The sequence below is a fragment of the Macaca thibetana genome, chromosome 10 (assembly GCF_024542745.1).
Source record: "Macaca thibetana thibetana isolate TM-01 chromosome 10, ASM2454274v1, whole genome shotgun sequence".
In the NCBI taxonomy this organism is placed as follows: Eukaryota; Metazoa; Chordata; class Mammalia; order Primates; family Cercopithecidae; genus Macaca; species Macaca thibetana.
Window position 1 is genome coordinate 55,398,942 of NC_065587.1, and position 19,163 is coordinate 55,418,104.

Here is a 19,163-nt window from a genome sequence, read left to right on the forward strand (position 1 = left end):
AATCCTATAAAACGGCCCCATCCTTATCTCCCTTTGCTGACTCTCTATTTGGACTCAGCCCGCCTGCACCCAAGTGAAATAAACAGCCTTGTTGCTCACACAAAGCCTGTTGGTAGTTTCTTCACACAGATGCGCATGACATAAACATGATTGGCGCGGTGGCTAAAAGCTTTTTTTTTGAAACTCCATCTCAAAAAAAAAAAAAAGGTAAGCATGACCATGTCCCTCACCTGCTCAAAAGCTTTCAACTGTTTCCCCATTACATTTAGAATAAGATCTAGAGTTGTTGTCACCATCAACAAGGCTGGAAGTGAACTGCCCCCTGAATACTTGTCCAACCTCATCTCTCAGCATTTTCCCTCTAAGCTGTCACCATTGGAGGGTGTCCAGGTTCTTGGCGTCTTGAACAAAGAATTGGACACAACACACAAAGCAAGAAGAAATGAAAGGATTTATTGAAAATGAAAGTACAGACTGGGCACGGTGGCTCACGCCTATAATCCCAGCACTTTGGGAGGCCGAGGCACGCGGATCACGAGGTCGGGAGTTCGAGACCAGCCTGGCCAACGTGGCGAAACCCCCCCCCCCGTCTCCACTGAAAATACAAAAATTAGCTGGGCGTGGTGGTGCACACCTGTAATCCTAGCTACTCAGGAGGCTGAGGCAGGAGAATTGCTTGAACCTGGGAGGCAGAGGTTGCAGTGAGCCGAGTTCAAGCCACTGTACTCCAGCCTAGGCCACAGAGCAAGACTCCATCTCACCAATACACTCCACAGTGTGGGAGGGGGCCCAAGCATAGGGGCTCAAGGGCCCCTGTTACAGAATTTTTGGGAGTTTACCCTCTACTTGGGACACGCCCTATGTAAATGAAGAGGATGAAGTAGAGTTACAAAGTCATTTACTTGGCCTACACCCTATGGAGAGGATATTTCCTGTCATAGCTGAAGTGTGATTCGGCCTTTTGTTCCCTGCCTCCAGACCCTGTTTTCCTGCCTCAAAGCATGCTTTCATCTCAGGGCATTTTCTCCTGCTCTTCCTCCAGGTATCTTTATGGCTTGCTTCCTCACTTCACTCATGTCTGTGCCCCAGTGTCAAGCGCTCTAAAAGACCTGCCCAGACTACTCTTGAAAATAGTAGGGCCGGGCGCAGTGGCTCATTCCTGTAATCCCAGCACTTTGGAAAGCCTAGGTGCGCGAATCACTTGAGGTCACGCGTTTGAGACCAGCCTGGCTAACATGGCGAAACCCTGTCTCTACTAAAAATACAAAAATAAGCCAGGAGTGGTGGTATGTGCCTGTAATTCCAGCTACTGGGGAGGCTGAGGCATGAGAATTGTGTGATACCTTACCTTGTTTTAATATGAATAGACTTTCCCTTAGCTGAGATAGCCAGAGGGACTCCATTTGGCTCCTTCATTTGTAAGACATCTAGGGCTCCTTACCCACCCCCTTCCTCAAGGACTTAACTTGTGCAAGCTGACTCCCAGCACATCAAAGAGTGCAATTAACTGATAAGGTACTGTGGCAAGCTATGTCCACAGTTCTAGGAATTCGCCCGGGTGATAGTACTCTAAAGCCCCCGCATTTGTGTCCGGCAGATAGCACCCAGAGCCCCTGCACCTATCACCTTGTGATGAATTTAAAGCCCCTGCACCTGGAACTGTTTGTTTTCCTGTAACCATTTGTCTTTTTAACTTCTTTGCCTGTTTTTACTTCTGTAAGATTGCTTCAGCTCGATTCCCCCTCCCCTTTCCAAACCAGAGTATAAAAGAAAATCCAGCCCCTTCTTCGGGGCTGAGAGAATTTTGAGCGCTAGCCGTGTCTCAGTCGCCGGCTAATAAAGGACTCCTGAATTAGTCTCAGAGTGTGGCGTTTCCCTATAACTCCCTTGGTTACAACAATTGCTTCAACCCAGGTGGCTGAGGTTGCAGTGACGTGAGATCATGCTGCTGCACTCCAGCCTGGGTGACGGAGTGAGACCCTGTCTCAAAAAAAAAAAAAAATTAAAATTTAAAAAAGAAAAGAAAATAGACCTCCACCAACTCTGTGTTCTCCTTTCTTTTTTCACAGCTTTTTTCAGTGTCTGTTATATACGTGTGTGTTTGTTGCTTGATTTTTTCCCCTACAGCATAAGATCTTTTAAGGGTAGGCACTTTGTTTTGTTCTCTACTATTTTCTCATCACTGGCAACAGTGCCTGACACATAGTAATAGCTTGGTAAATATTTATTGAATGAACGAATAAGTTAAGTGAAAAAAAAAAGCGGCGAGTGGATTACCTGAGGTCAGGAATTCAAGATGAACATGGCCAACGTGGTGAAACCCTGTCTCTACTATAAATACAAAAAAAATTTAGCCAGGCGTGGTGGTGGGTACCTGTAATCCTAGCTACTCCGGAGGCTGAGGCAGAACAATCACTTGAACTCAGTAGGCGGAGGTTGCAGTGAGCCTAGACTGTGCCACTGCACTCCAGCCTGGGCGACAGAGTAAGACTCCGTCTCAAAAAAAAAAAAAAAAAAAAAAAAAAAAATGCCATCACGTGTAAAAAGGAGTGATGGGTAATAGCTACAATGTTGGCATATGCATATTCCAGTAGCAACTCCGGAAGGAGATCTGGGAGATGAGGGTGGGGAAAGGGTGGGAAGGACACTTCATTTTCACAGTGTGCTCCTTTACGCAGTATTTTATAACCAAGTACATGTGTTATCTTTTCAACAACATATGGGGGGAAAATAACCCAGGTTTTTTCACTCGCTTCCGTGTGAAGAGACCACCAAACAGGCTTTGTGTGAGCAACATGGCTGTTTATTTCACCTGGGTGCAGGCGGGCTGAGTTCGAAAAGAGAGTCAGCAAAGGGAGATAAGGGTGCGGCTGTTTTATAGGATTTGGGTAGGTAAAGGAAAATTACAGTGAAAGGGGGGTTGTTCTCTGGCAGGCAGGAGTGGGGGTCACAAGGTGTTCAGTGGGGGAGCTTTTTGAGCCAGGATGAGCCAGGAAAAAGAATTTCACAAGATAATATCATCGCTTAAGGCAAGGACCGGCCATTTTCACTTCTTTTGTGGTGGAATGTCATCGGTTAAGGCGAGGCAGGCCATTTGCACTTCTTTTGTGATTCTTCAGTTACTTCAGGCCATCTGGGCGTATACGTGCAAGTCACAGGGGATGCGATGGCTTGGCTTGGGCTCAGAGGCCTGACAGGCACCTGTAATCCTAGCTACTCCGGAGGCTGAGGCAGAACAATCACTTGAACTCAGTAGGCGGAGGTTGCAGTGAGCCGCGACTGTGCCACTGCACTCCAGCCTGGGCGACAGAGTAAGACTCCATCTCAAAAAAAAAAAAAAAAAAAAAGAATGCCATCACATGTAAAAAGAAGTGATGGGTAATAGCTACAATGTTGGCATATGCATATTCCAGTAGCAACTCCGGAAGGAGATCTGGGAGATGAGGGTGGGGAAAGGGTGGGAAGGACACTTCATTTTCACAGTGTGCTCCTTTACGCAGTATTTTATAACCAAGTACATGTGTTATCTTTTCAACAACATAAAGGGGAAACCTAGGTTTTTTCACTCGCTTCCGTGTGAAGAGACCACCAAACAGGCTTTGTGTGAGCAACAAGGCTGTTTATTTCACTTGGGTGCAGGCGGGCTGAGTCCGAAAAGAGAGTCAGCGAAGGGAGATAGGGGTGGGGCCGTTTTATAGGATTTGGGTAGGTAAAGGAAAATTACAAAGAGGGTTGTTCTCTGGCGGGCAGGGGCGGGGTCACAAGGTGCTCCGCGGGGGAGCTTTTGAGCCAGGATGAGCCAGGAGAAGGAATTTCACAAGGTAATGTCATCAGTTAAGGCAGGAACAGGCCATTTTCACTTCTTTTGTGGTAGAATGTCATCAGTTAAGGCAGGAACCTGCCATCTGGATGTGTACGTGCAGGTCACAGGGGATATGATGGCTTAGCTTGGGCTCAGAGGCCTGACAGGTTTGACAACGGATATGTAAAGATGGGAAGAGCTGCCTTGGGTGGCAGTGAGTCTCCTACCCTAGAAGAGATGTTGCTGAGGGGTTCCTGCCTGAGGTGGGAGATTGGAGTAGATGATCTCGAAGATCTGCTCTCCTCCCTTTGGCCAAGTAGAGGTGACACACTCAACTAGTTAGGGCCAGAAACACTAAGAGATGGGTGGGATCCTACATTTGGGAGGACAAATGTTTGCAGGTTAGAAAGTGAAAAACTGTTCAGCTGACAGCTAGACCTAATGTTTCTAATGGAACATAAACAGTGATCACAGAATATGAACAAAGATCAGACAAGACCACCATGTAGTTGGAGCAAGACACAGACAAATGTTGGAACCGAACTGTCGATTCCCTCCTGGGCAGGGGTCGCCGCGAAGGATCACCGACACGAGATTCACAGCAGAGAGTTATTTATTACTAGCGCGCTAGGGTCCCAAGCTCTAAGTTGGCCCTGGGACCCCGAGTGCTTGTTACAGGCAGTTTATATAGGCAATTACAAGTTCAAACACAGCTTAGGGCGCGAAATTCAAACAAGGCTTTAGGCGCGTGATGATTGGGTCTAGCTATGGCCTGAGCAAGGTATCTTGTTCTGATTGGTTGGGGCGGGACCTTAGGAGGTTCTTTCCCGGAATTGCTGATTCCGGGAACATCGGGGACATTGAGTCAGGGTGGGACCCCATAAGGTTATCAGGGTGGGGCCTCATGAGGCTACTTCCCGGAATTGTCTTTCTGTTTGGGTTCTGGGAACATCGGGGGGTTATCCGTGGCCATCTGGGGTTTAAGTTTCATGATGGCCAAGCTTTCTAAATTTTATGAGGCTTAGGAATTATGAGGCCTAGTTTCACAAAGCCACTCTGGTACCACAAATAGGACTCAACATCTTCCAATTCTGACTAATATGAGTGGGTTTTGCTTCTTTTCCAAGAACAAATCTAGCCTTGTTTTAATCCTTCTACCTCCCGGATAAAAATATGTAAGATAACTGATCACTGAATTGCCTCTACTCCTTGACTGTGTCCAATCCAAAACTGTTCTCCACTTCCTTAAACTCTCCTTGGATTTAGTTACCCAGCATAAACCCAAATCCTAAAATAAGTTATCCGCAGTTACCTCTTACCAAGACACCCTATGTTTTCTTTGGTATGTGTTTTCCCTTTCTGAACAAGCTAAATAAACCTAATTCTTTTTGACTACAGGTATGTTTCTGGTAGAATTTGATCTATAAAATTTATCACAGTCTTAGCTCTCTTAAGTCCAGACCAACAATACTCAGACAGAAAGAAGCAAGAATGTTAAGGGCTCCCTGGAAAGTGCACTGGTCCTGAAGCAACCTGATTTGAACTGGTATTTGTGTATGTGCGGTGAGGAGAGGGATCTGGGAAAAGAGAGGTAGGAATTATTAAATGTGAGTAGTTTTCTTTCTTCTTTCATCAACACTTTTCATGGCCTTGGGCACACTTTGAGCCTCATTCCATTTCTGTAAAAGATGAATTTGGAATACATTTTCAAGGAATCCAGGAAATAACATCCCCAAATATGCCACACTGGTATGATGATTCCTCTGTCCATGAGAACCGCTCATGGACAGAAGGGCTTTTCATGAATTTCCTTTATCAGACTAAAGGCTGATAATCCAGAAGGAATTTAATTACGACTCCCCTTCCAGGGAGTTTTATCAATCAGGGAAGATTAACACACCACAGGAGAAGAGTGACACCTCATCGTCCAGACATCATCGTTTGCCACATTCCAACTAAACTATTATATATGTAAGTAAATAATGTTTTCATTTTCTTCTTTAAGTGAACTCTCAAATTTGACATGTGTTTTGAAAGGAATATTTACATCACTGGTTAAATGAGAAATCAGCATTGCTTGGTAGAAATGAAAAGGTTATTGCAAACACACACCTCAAAACAAAACAATATTTTTAAACTGCAGGCATGGTTGCCTGTTTGAGAGATTTGGAAAATGAAGCCCTTACTGTGTTAAAAAGGGAGATAAACATTAGAAAAATGTTAAATACCATACTGGCCTAAAACAACTAGCCTATTGGTTTGAAATGGGACGTTCTCATTCTGCTGTTTAATATCGCTTAATGTTCTGTTCATGCACCCTTAGAGCCTTTCATTTTTCTCAAATGGGGTGCATCCCACATTTTAGGAAACGATTCCCATCGTTTCTTGGTTAATTTGGACTCATCCTTTGGTTCGCAGATTAAAAAATAAATCTTTCTGAGAAGTCTTCCAAGACTACTGCCCAACTAAATTACTTTCCCCTTACAATAGTAGGCACTAAATACACCTTTATTGAAAGCCTATTGCCCCATACTGCTTCATCGTATTCATTACATTGGGGCATGGTGTCAGATCTCTTAACTAGAGAATAAATTCTGAGCGTAGATACCGTGCCTCTCTGTACACTTCTGTAACTTCCAGATCTTTGCACAATGAATACAAATGATATAAGGAATGACACCTTCCCAGTTCCTGCAATCCCAGGATGGTTTAGCCCCACCTTCCCCCTCAGCCAATGACAGGCGCACCCTCAGCCAATGACAGGCCCCCCACCCCCCCCCCGCCCCCGGCTCGGCCGCTTCGGTCGTGGACGGTGGGCGGGGCCACGCCGTGACGCATCAGTGCGCCGGTGGAGGGCCAAGTTTCCGGCTTGAGGAACCGTCGCGTTTCTGGGGAGACGCCTCAGCTGGCACTTACCACCGCATTAGAAAGCAGCCTCAGGACCTGCCACCTCCATCACTGGCGTCACCATGGGGGCTGTCCTGGGTGTCTTCTCCCTCGCCAGCTGGGTGAGTTCGGGGTCCCGAGTCCTCGCCGGACCTGCGGTTTGTGGGGAAAGGCCTCAAACCCAGACCTGCACGGGCCTTGGCTCCAGAGGCCCTCGGGATGTCAGGAGGCCCTGGGCTACACAGGGTGTCCGGGGCCCCAGACCCAAATCCAAATCCGCGATACCCTTAGGTCGGGATCAGGCGTCTCGCCCTCTGGGTTCCTCGGGAAACGGAGGAGGTCGGCCGCCATTGTTTACAATTCGGATGGCTCCGCCCTGCGAGGCTTCCTGACTGCGGGTTCCTCCGGAGCTGGAGTGGGACCAAGGAATGAGAGCTCCCAGCGCGGGAGCTCCGGTTCCTCCCGAAGCACCTCTTAAGGTGCCATCTTTTAATTCTGGGTGGCTCAAGTAACATTTTTATCCCCTATCACGGGATTTGCCAAAACTGCAGAGTATGTGGCAAAGCTGGGATTTTAGCGGAGACTTGTCTGCAGTTCTGGTGCAAGGGAAAGAAGGCCTTAGATTGTTACTCAAAATTGGAAACCAGGGCCTGAATATTTTGGGACTGCTATAAGTCATTTATCCGAGGATAATCACCCCAGCATTCCTCTCTTCGAGAACGTTTGTGACAGTGAAGTGAGTAAATGGGTTTAATCACCTAGTAAACTGTAAACATTTTAAAGAGAAAATTTTGGGGCCTATAAAAGAATATGCTGAGTTCCCTCATTTACCCTCTTCAGAGTAGCGTGATTCCTTGATTCCTCATTCTCCAGCTGATGTAATTGACCAAGTGTGTAGAAAAAGCACACTCAGTTTTCTCCTGCTGCACTCACAACACACTTTTGACACCAGATACGTGGTGTGTGGGGATTTTCTCCCAAACATCAGGCAAACAGTCGCTCTGCAGGGGATGCCCTACAAGTCAATTCCGAAGCTCTCTACTTGGAGATAGCATCAAATCACACAAGTTGAGGGCTCAGTCTCACAAGACTGTGCCCACTTTCTGTGTCAATGGCAAGCCTCAGGTTGTTTTACCTGTGCTTCTGACCGGCCACCTATAAATCAGAGTTTCCATGACCTCCCTCCTTGGCTTTGATTAATGTGGTCACAAAACTCAAGGCAACATGTTTACTGGTTTGTTATAAAACTATTTTATTTTGTGTATTTATATATTTTTAATTTTAGATTCAGAGGGTACATACGCAGTTTTGTTACAGGGGTATATTGCCTTATCCTGAGGTTTGGGCTTCTAATGATTCCGTTGCCCAAGCCGGAACACAGTATCCAATAGGTAGTTTTTCAACCCCTGCCCCTCCCCCCCTTCCCCACTCGTGGAATCTCTAGTGTTTATTGTTGCCATCTTTGTGTCTGTGTTCCCAGTGTTAGGTCCCACTCGTAAGCAAGAATATGCTGTATTTGGTTTTCTGTTTCTGTATTAATTCACTTGGGATAGTGGCCTCCAGCTGCATCTTTGTTACTGCAAAGGACATGATCTTCTTCTTTTTTATGGCTACTATTAATATATTTTTAAAGATACAGATGAAGTGATATGTAAGACAAGGTATAGGGGAAGGGGTCTGGAGCTTCCATGCTCTGTCTGGGGCAGTGGCACCATCTTGGCTCTCTTCAACCTCTGCCTCCTGGGTTCAAGCGATTCTCATGTCTCAGCCTTTCAAGTAGCGGGGATTATAGGTGTGGGCCACCACGCCCAGCTAATTTTTGTATTTTTGGTAGAGACGGGATTTCACTACGTTGGCCAGGCTGGTCTCGAACTCCTGGGGTGTGAGCCACCATGCCCAGCCAAAAGTTCTTCTGAACTTTGTCCTTTTGGGCTTTTATGCAGTCTTCATTATGTAGTCAGCATTCATTGAATCATTGGCTTTTGGTGACTGGCCTAACCTTCAGTTGGAGGTTCAGGGGTGAGACTGAAAAATCCCAACCTCCTCCTATGACCCTCCCCCATCATGAAGCTTACCTAGGGACTGCCAGTCACCAGTCATCTCATTAGCATACAAAAAGACACTGGTTATTCCAAGGATTTTAGAAATTGTATGCCAGGAAATGGGAACTAAACGTACTTATATTTCACAGTATTACACCAGGGATTCTGTTTCAGCTCTTTCTCCTTTTTTTTTTTTTTTTTTTTTTTTTGGAGGGGGACAGTTTTGCTGTCACCCAGGCTGGCGTGCTGTGGCTCAGTCATAGCTCATTGCAGCCTTGAACTCCTGGATTCAAGTGATCTCCCACCTCGGCCTCCCCAGTAGCTGGGACTACAGGTGTGTGGCACCATGCCTGGCTTCATTCCACTATTTCTTAGGAACAGAATGTATTTTAGAGTTGTTGGTCCTAAATCAAAAGAGTGTTTCATTTTTAAGGGCTTTCTTGAGAGCAGTGGTTTTCTAATTTTTCTGACCTTGACCTAAAGAAAGATTGTACATAATTGATCTGATGCACCTATATGGAGACAAAGGTTTATGAAATAATCCTATACCATCTACTGTACAATTTCCCTTTTATCTTCTATCACATTAGAAAATCCTGGTGAGTTGAAGGCCGGGAGTGGTGGCTCATGCCTGTAATCCCAGCACTTTGGGAGGCCGAGGCGGGTGGATCACAAGGTCAAGAGATCGAAACCATCATGGCCAACATGCTGAAACCCTGTCTCTACTAAAAATATAAAAATTAGCTGGGTGCATGGTGGTGCGCGCCTGTAGTCCCCGTTACTCAGGAGGCAGAGGCAAGAGAATCGCTTGAACCGGGGAGGATGAGGTTAACAATGAGCTGAGATCACGCCATTGCACTCCAGCCTGGTAACAGAGCGAGATTCCATCTCAAAAAAAAAAAAATCCTGGTGAGTTGATTTTTACAATCCGCTAGTGGTTCAAAATCACTATTTACAACATACATTCTTTAAAAATATAGTTACGAAAGTCATTAGTTAAGGAGTGAATTGTTAATTTGAAACATTTTTTTCTATCATGATAACTTGAAATGCATTTTGGCTTTGATTGAAAGCTAAGATTTGAACTGATGCCATCCAGGCATTTCTATCTATATGGTGTCTTTATATTTCATTAATCCCTTTTATTCAATAGAAACAGTAAGGAGTTCTATATACCAGAGAGTGGAATGAGTAAGGGAAAGAATAATAGAGAGTGAAATCAGAAAGGTAGAGAGCAAAATCATGTTGATACCCGTTATATGGTCTTGTAGGTTTTTAAGGACTTTGGCTTTTACTCTTATATGGGAATCTATTACAGAGTTTGAAAAAAGGAGTGATATGATCTGGGCCTGTGTTTTGACAAGGTGGATTATCGTTGCTGTGTGGAGAATAGATGGTAGAAAAGTAAGGGTAAAGCAGTGTAGGCAGGGAAAAATCTTCCTCCAACCTTTTGGGTTCTGTTTCTAGGGCTTGTGAATTTAACTGACAAAACAGATTATTTAGAGGAACAAGAGTTTATGCATGCAAGACATGTTCACACAGGAGTGCTCAGTAATAGTAACTCAAAGGGGGTGGTTAGAACTTGAGGCTTTCTTTTTTTTCTTTTTTTCCTTTTTGAGACCAAGTTTCACTCTTGTTGCCCAGGCTGGAGTGCAATGGTAGGATCTCAACTCACTGCAGTCTCTACCTCCCAGGTTCAAGCGATTCTCCTGCCTCAGCCTCCCAAGTAACTGGGATTACAGGCATGGGCCACCACACCCAGCTAATTTTGTATTTTTAGTAGAGATGAGGTTTCTCCATGTTGGTCAGGCTGGTCTTGAACTCCCGACCTCAGGTGATCTGCCCGCCTCAGCTTCCTAAAGTGCTGGGATTACAGGTGTGAGCCAGTGCATCTGGCCAAGACTTTCTAATTTAGTAGGAAAAAGGAAGCTGGGAGAAAGGCTTCTATGAGAAGAGCAAATAGGTTTCCTTAGGAAAGACAAGTTTGTTTTTAGGAGAATAGGAAATAAGAAAGTTTGTGGTTGGCTGGGTGCGGTGGTTCAAGCCTGTAATCCCAGCACTTTGGGAGGCCGAGACGGGTGGATCACGAGGTCAGGAGATCGAGACCATCCTGGCTAACACGGTGAAACCCCATCTCTAAAAAATACAAAAAAACTAGCCGGGCGAGGTGACGGGCGCCTGTAGTCCCAGCTACTCAGGAGGCTGAGGCAGGAGAATGGCGTGAACCCGGGAGGCGGAGCTTGCAGTGAGCTGAGATCCGGCCACTGCACTCCAGCCTGGGCGACACAGCAAGACTCCGTCTCAAAAAAAAAAAAAAAAGAAAGTTTGTGGTAGTACTTGTTTATGCAGGTATGGCAGGTCTTTCGAGCTTCTTCATGGCCTTAAAACTTCTCTGGAGAGGGACTTTATGGCAGCCTCATTTCCCAGAAGTTGCTGCTTTTAGTCAGACAAGAGAAGCTCCCAGAAGGCTTTTTTTTTTTCTTTTTCCTGCATCTGTTGAAGCTCAGATGCCTTCAGCTTAAAATAATCTTTATAACAACTCAGAGCTTTTTTTTTTTTTTTTTTTTTTTTTTTTGAGACTGAGTCTCACTCTTGCCCAGACTGGAGTGCAGTGGCGCCATCTTGGCTCACTGCAACCTCTGCTTATCGGGTTCAAGTGATTCTCCTGCCTCAGCCTCCCTAGTAGCTGGGATTACAGGCATGTGCCACCACGTTAGGTTAATATTTTGCATTTTTAGTAGAGATGGGATTTCACTGTGTTGGCCTGGCAGGTCTTGAACTCTTGACCTCAGGTGATCTGCCTGCCTTGGCTTCCCAAAGTGCTAGGATTACAGGCGTGAGCCACTGTACCGGCCAACTCAGAGCTTCTGAATGGATCCCTACAGCTGTGAGATGGGAGCTTTTGAACTTATTCCAGATGAGAGATAATAGTTGTGGCTTGGACAAAGGTGATAGCTAAGGGTACTGTGAAAATGGTCAGATTCTGGATATATTTTAAGGATAGAGCTGATGTACTGACAAATTGGATGAGGATTTTAGGAAAAGGGAAGGCATTCAGGATGACTCCAGACTTTGGGCCCAAGCAACAGGAAGAATAGAGTTGTCATTTACTGAAATGGGAACATGACATAACATATAGTAGGACAGATTTGTCGCACAGATATTTACTGAGTACCTGCTATGTAAAGCTACAAAGGATGTAACATTGTAAAGATAGTCTCCCCTTCGAGATATTTACATTCTTAAGACAACTATAGGTAAGTGATTCTTTTTTTTTTTTTTTTTTTTTTTTTTTGAGATGGAGTCTCGCTTAGGCTTAGTTTGCCAGGCTCCGCTTCATAACAAAGTACTACACAGACTAGGGTGGCTTAAATGGTCTCGATCTCCCCTCGTGATTTCTTATCTCTGAATTCTAGAGGCTGGAAGTCTGGGATGAAGGTGTCAGCAGGGTTGGTTACTTCTAAGGCTGGTGAGAGAGAATCTGTATTATGCCTCTCCCCTAGTTTTTTTTTTTTTTTTTTTTTTTTTTGGTTTGCTGGCAGTCTTTGTCCCATTTTCCCCTTTTTAGAAGGACACAGTCATATTGGATTAGCTGCTCACTCTACTCCATATAACCTCATCTTAACTTACTACATCTGCAATGACCAAGTAAGGATACATTCTGAGGTATTGGGGATTAGGACTTCAACATAAGAATTTGTGGAGGACATGCCTCTGCAGTGTTTGGCCTATACTGTAGTTAAGAATTGGATGGAGATAGACTGGCTGGTCAATTTCCCATTGCTATTGCAATTACAAATAATAATGGCTACCATGATATATTGAGCCTGATATATATGTCAGGCATTATGCTAGGTGCTTCATATTCCTGACACCATCTCATTGTTTACTCAGTAACCATGTTCGAGTAGGTGGTATTATGCTCGTTTTTACAGATGAGAAAACTGAACTTTTTTAGAATGAATGTTAGCACCTTGCTGCAGACCACACAAAATTATCATAAAGTGCACACAAGATACCATCTATAAAAAATGAAGATTATTCCTGGGACCATATTTTAAGGCCAGAGTTATCCATTGTTTACATCTGCTAATTCTGAATTAGCCTGTCCTTGTAATATGACTTGATAATGTCACCCCTCAGAGCAATGTTTTTTTTCAGGCAGTTTCCTAATCAAGCGTAGTGACTCAAATTATATCCTCTCTTAGCTGGGCATGGTGGTGCTTGCTTGTACTCAGGAGGCTGAGGCCAGAGGATTGCTTGAGCCCAGGAGTTTGATGCTGCAGTGAGCTATGATCACACAACTGTGCTCTAGGTTGGGCAACAGAGTGACACCTTGTGTCTTTAAAACAAAACAAAACTAAACAAATCCTGGCTGCAGTGGCTCACGCCTGTAATCCCAGCACTTTGGGAGGCCGAGGCGGGCGGATCACTTGAGGTCAGGAGTTTGAGACCAGCCTGGCCAACATGGTGAAACCCCGTCGCTACATAAAAATTAGCCAGGCGGCCGGGCGCGGTGGCTCAAGCCTGTAATCCCAGCACTTTGGGAGGCCGAGACGGGCGGATCACGAGGTCAGGAGATCGAGACCATCCTGGCTAACACAGTGAAACCCCGTATCTACTAAAAAATACATAAAAAACTAGCCGGGCGAGGTGGCGGGCGCCTGTAGTCCCAGATGCGCGGGAGGCTGAGGCAGGAGAATGGCGTAAACCCGGGAGGTGGAGCTTGCAGTGAGCTGAGATCCGGCCACTGCACTCCAGCCTGGGCGACAGAGCTAGACTCCGTCTCAAAAAAAAAAAAAAAAATTAGCCAGGCATGGTGGCACGTGTCTGTAATCCCTGTAATCCCAGCTACTGGAGAGGCTGAGGTAGGAGAATTGCTTGAACCCAGGAGGGTGAGGTTGCAGTGAGCTGAAATGGTGTTACTGCACTCCAGCCTGGGTGACAGAGTGTGACCCTGTCTCAAAAAAAAAAGAAATAAAATTATATCTTCTTTCATGTAGTGTGGTCATTAACAGATTTTAGCAGACTAAAGATCTAGGTTACTCTTTTTTTTGAGACGGAGTCTCAGTCTGTCGCCCAGGCTTGGAATGCAGTGGCACAATTCTGCTCTCAGAATTTAATTAACATTTATTGAGCTGTTAATATGTTTCAGGTAGTGTTGAGGTGCTTATTTAATACAGCAGTCTGAGGGAGGAAAATTCTATCATTGAGTTCGTTTTACAGATGGTGAAATGGGGTTAGAGTACGTAACTTGCTGGGATAAAAAGTGGTAGAAATAATATTTACTCCAGAGTCCATACTTTTTTATTTTTTTAATTTTTTGAGACGGAGTCTCACTCTTGTTGCCCAGGCTGGAGTGCAGTGGCGGAATCTCGGCTCACTGCAAGCTCCGCCTCCCGGGTTCACGCCATTCTCCTTCCTCAGCCGCCCCAGTAGCTGAGACTACAGGTGCCCGCCACCACACCCAGCTAATTTTTTTGTCTTTTTTAGTAGAGACGGGGTTTCACCATGTTAGCCAGGGTGGTCTCAATCTCCTGACCTCGTGATCCGCCCGCCTCGGCCTCCCAAAGTGCTGGGATTACAGGCGTTAGCCACCGCACCCGGCCCAGAGCCCGTACTTTTAACCACTTCCTCCCAGCCATGATTCTCTCAGTTAAAACTGTAAGGCCTGATTTGCCTCGCTTTCTCTTCTGTGACGTCTGTGTCATAAAGGAGTCTACTGAACGCGCGCGAGACTCCGTCTCAAAAAAAAAAAAAAAAAAAAAAAAAAAACTGTAAGGCCCTGATTTGCCTCGCTTTCTCAGGTGACCATGGTGTGTCTCATTCCATGGTGTGCTCATTCCAGGTTCCATGCCTCTGCAGCGGTGCCTCATGTTTGCTGTGTAGTTGCTGTCCTAACAGTAAGAATTCCACGTTGACTCGCCTCATTTATGCTTTCATTCTCCTACTGAGCACTGTTGTATCCTATATCATGCAGAGAAAAGAGATGGAAACGTACCTGAAGAAGGTAAGAAGTAACAATGCCCTTAATGTATTGGTTATTTTTATTTTTATGTTTTGCAAAATTCTAGTTTAATTCTTCATTGTTAATCAAGTTCATTGTAATTTGGAGATTTTTTACTTATACAGGGTATGGTCAGAACACAGAAATATGAGGACGTTAGTCCTTTTCCGGAAATACAGAATGAACATCTTTAGGCTCCAGTCGAGCAACTGAGAGAAAACATTAAAAGAGTGCCTCCAAAACATTTTCTTTCCTTATGTGTTAAAGGTTGAAGCATCTAAACTGGACTAGTTCTTCACCTCTGGAAGGACTCAGTGGTAGCTGGAAAATCTCACGGGAAAGTGGCACACAGCCTCTTCAGCCTAAAAGAACAAAGAAGAGAGAGCATATTTTTGTGAAACAAAGTCTCACTCTGTTGCCCAGGCTGGAGTGCAGCAACAGGATCTTGGCTCACTGCAACCTCCACTTCCCGGGTTCAAGCAATTCTCTTGCCTCAGCCTCCCAAGTAGCTGGGATTATAGGCATGCACTACCATGCCTAGCTAATTTTTTGTATTTTTAGTAGAAACGGGGTTTCACCATGCTGGCCAGGGGTGGTCTTGAACTCCTGACCTCATGATCCAACCACCTCAGCCTCCCAAAGTACTGGGATTACAGGCGTGAGCCACTTTGCCCAGCCGAACGAGCATTTATATTTTTAAAATACAAGTTATTTATACTGTTTGGTAACAAGATTGTAAATGCATCGGAAGACAGAGAAAAATTCCATAGTCAGTCTCGCAGTTGTTGAAGTAGTTAATTTTCTAAATCCAGTCTTTCCTGCGGTGGGGTAGAGTCTCTGTCTAAATATAAATATTCTGATAACACTGAAATTGCTTTTTTCCAGATTCCTGGATTTTGTGAAGGGGGATTTAAAATCCATGAGGCTGATATAAATGCAGATAAAGATTGTGATGTGCTGGTTGGTTATAAAGCTGTGTATCGGATCAGCTTTGCAATGGCCATCTTTTTCTTTGTCTTTTCTCTGCTCATGTTGAAAGTAAAAACAAGTAAAGATCCCCGAGCAGCAGTACACAATGGGTATGTTAGATTTATGATTAACTGGTTACATTATGGTGTGGCTCTTCCTTCCCTTCAGCAGTTAATATTGCCATTCTGATGGAATCAATGGAATATGTAAATGAGTGACTCAGATATATTTCTGGTCTATTATGCATGTGAAATTTTTTAATGTCATTTTCAGTTAGATTGCTGTAACATGGAGGGGATAGGGAGTCTTGTCTTTTTATTTTCTTCTCTTAAATTCCTTTGCTTCATGTTCTTAGATTTTTGTTGAACACCTGTTAAATAGTTGAAGCACTATGCTAGATACTACATAGACACACACTTTCTTTTTTCCGTTGTTTAAAGATAAACAGGTACCCGATAAAGTTAAACAGTGTACAAGAAGTCAGTGAATATATATGTGCTACTGATTTACATATTCTATTGCTTCTGACTCCTGACCACCTTTTACCTATGTTTCCAATTGTCTCCCTTTTTTTTTGTTGTTTTGTTTTTGTTTTTGGACATGGAGTTTCACTCTTGTCACCCAGGCTGGAGATCTCGGCTCACTGCAACCTTCCCCTCCCGGGTTCAACTGATTCTCCTGCCTCAGCCTCCCTAGTAGCTGGGATTATAGGCACCTGCCACCATACCTGGCTAATTTTTGTATTTTTAGTAGAGATGGGGTTTCACCGTGTTGGCCAGGCTGGTCTAGAACTCCAGACCTCAGGTGATCCGCCCGCCTTTGCCTCCTGAAGTGCTGGGCTTACAGGCGTGAGCCCCGTGCCCAGCCATATTTCTAATTCTCAAAAGACTGAATGGCGTTTTGTAAACTTAATATGTATTATAATCCCCTTTTTACAGATGCAGTAACTGAATTGCAGAGGGGTTAGTAAATTGCCTGAGACCTGTTAACCAGTTGGAGGTTGGAGCTAAGATTGAAACTTAGATCTGTCTAGCTCCAAAGCCTTGTTCTTTCCACTCTGCCATACAAGGCAGTCACTAAAGATCATGAACTGAAAATCAGGTGCCAGTGATGAGCTGTGTCATTGTGGGCAAGGTATCTGTGCCCTGTATTGTAAGCAGAGGATTTGTGATTACTTTTCATTCAGACCTTACAGTTAATGGCTCTGTGTGTACCTAACACTGTTATTTTAGAACTCCCAGAATGATAGAAAAATGCCTACCTTTAAGTGGTAAAAGTAGGGCGACTCTAAATTTTCAGTTTTCTCTGGTAATAAATGTGAGTGATTTGTCCTCTATGCTAATGTTGTCCTTTAATTGTGTGAAATATTAAATAAATTAGCCTATTAAATGAGTAGTCAAATGAAGAAAATAGACAATCATGTTGGGGGGAAAAAGCTATTAAGCTATTATTTTTGCATTTCAGAAATGAATTTTTCTCAGTATAATAGTGAAAAAGTTTAGCATTTCATAAATGCATTTTTATATTTTAATAGGTTTTGGTTCTTCAAAATTGCTGCCCTTATTGGAATCATGGTTGGATCTTTCTACATCCCTGGGGGCTATTTCAGCTCAGGTAGAGTTCACCTTTGAGGGGGTTAATTTTAAACTATATAAACTTTATAGATGATTGAGTTAAAGCTACATTTTAGGCCGGGCACAGTGGCTCATGCCTGTAAGCTCAGCACTTTGGGAGGCCAAGGTGGGCGGATCACCTGAGGTCAGGAGTTTGAGACCAACCTGGCCAATATGGTGAAGCCCTGTCTCTACTGAAAATACAAAAATTAGCCAGGCATGGTGGTGCACACCCGTAATTCCAGGTACTCAGGAGGCTGAGGAAGCAAAATTGCTTGAACCTGGGAGGCAGAGGTTGCAGTGTGCCAATATCGTGCTACTGCACTCCAGCCTGGGTGAAGATCAAGACTCTGTCTCAAAAAAAAGAAAGAAAGAAACCTACATTTTAATTACTGTTTTTGCAGAACTGACAATTAAATGAGATGGTATCCAATTAATAGGACTTAGTATCTGCATCTCTCTTGTCTCTCAGGCTGGAGTGCAGTTGCATGATCTCAGCTCACTGCAACCTCCGCCTCCTGGATTCAAGCAGTTCTCTGCCTTAGTCTCCCAAGTAGCTGGGGTTACAGGCGCCCACTGCCACCACGCCCAGCTAGTTTTTGTATTTTAGGTAGAGACGGGATTTCACCATCTTGGCCAGGCTGGTCTTGAACTCCTGACCTCGTGATCCACTTGCCTCAGCCTCCCGAAGTGCTAGGATTACAGGTGTCAGCCACCATGCCTGGCTGCTACTCATTAATATGTGGTTTTGAAGTCAGGAGGCATTCACTGCACCTCTCAGGTTTTCTGGAACCGTATGTTAATCTTTTGGCAATATCTTAATAGTTTGTGTTCTCACTTGATGCAATACAAAGCTAATCAGAGAGCCTGTCAAAATAAGGACTTAGAACTCTTGTGCTCCCGTATCTGTCTTAACCTACTTCCTTAGCATGCATCAGGTGACATCTTTAGATTTCTACTATGATTTTCCCACCTCTAAAAGAAAAGACTTATAGTATCATTTGGAACTCAGGTCCCAGGCTCCCCTTGGCACAAGCTAAAACGTATTTTAAAAGGTCTGAAAACCAGTAGAATGCTTTTAAGAATCCTTTGAGTTTGGAATCTTGCTGTACTGCTAGAGACAGAATGTCTACCACCTCTCTCTTGTTTTAATTGAAATCCTTTCAGAATGTTGGATCTTCTGAAATGTTACTCTATGGTAGAGAATAACTTGTTCTCTTGGTTCTTGTAGTCTGGTTTGTTGCTGGCATGATAGGGGCCGCCCTCTTCATCCTCATTCAGCTGGTGCTGTTGGTAGACTTTGCTCATTCTTGGAATGAATCATGGGTAAATCGAATGGAAGAAGGAAACCCAAGGTTGTGGTATGCCGGTAGGTATCTCTACTCACCTATGTTAGCCATACTGCTACATTAAGCAGGGTGTACAATAAAAATCATGATTATAGTCCCAGCAGCTATAGTCCTCAGCGACAGAGTCCAAGGTAGGAGAATGGCTTGAATCCAGGAGTTCAAGACCAGCCTAGGCAGCATATTGAGACTCCATCTTTACATTAGAAAAAAAAATTGCCAGGCATGGTGGCATACACCTATAGTCCTAGCTACTCAGAAGGCTAAGGCAGGAGAATCTGGAGCCCAGGGGTTCAGAGCTGCGGTAAGCTGTCATCACACTGCTGTACTCCAGCCTGGGTGACAGAGCAAGACCCTGTCTCAAAATAATAATAAAATTACATAAAAGGGAAAAAAATCTATAATTTCCTGAATTTGGCTCTGAATTATATGCATCACTGGAAGAAAGTAGCACAGATAATATAAATCGTTGGGTTTTCCCAATTTATTTATTTTGAG

At 44.4% G+C, this 19,163-nt stretch overlaps 2 protein-coding genes across 3 annotated transcripts in view; both read left to right on the forward strand.

Annotated features, from left to right (window-relative positions):
- Positions 1-6,623: 6,623 nt before the first annotated feature.
- Positions 6,624-19,163, forward strand: part of SERINC3 (serine incorporator 3) — a 31,544-nt gene continuing 19,004 nt past the window's right edge. For both annotated transcript variants that reach the window (XR_007729237.1, XM_050806520.1), the window contains exons 1-5: positions 6,624-6,810; positions 14,579-14,740; positions 15,623-15,816; positions 17,241-17,320; positions 18,551-18,688. Coding sequence is in view for 1 of the 2 variants with exons in the window: in XM_050806520.1 (XP_050662477.1) it covers positions 6,772-6,810; positions 14,579-14,740; positions 15,623-15,816; positions 17,241-17,320; positions 18,551-18,688 (613 nt within the window). In the remaining variant the exon portion in view is untranslated. The remainder of the gene's footprint in view (positions 6,811-14,578; positions 14,741-15,622; positions 15,817-17,240; positions 17,321-18,550; positions 18,689-19,163) is intronic.
- OSER1 (oxidative stress responsive serine rich 1) overlaps positions 12,396-19,163 on the forward strand; it is a 313,341-nt gene continuing 306,573 nt past the window's right edge. Inside the window, exon 1 of the mRNA XM_050806564.1 lies at positions 12,396-12,405. The gene's annotated coding sequence lies outside the window, so the exon portion shown is untranslated. The remainder of the gene's footprint in view (positions 12,406-19,163) is intronic.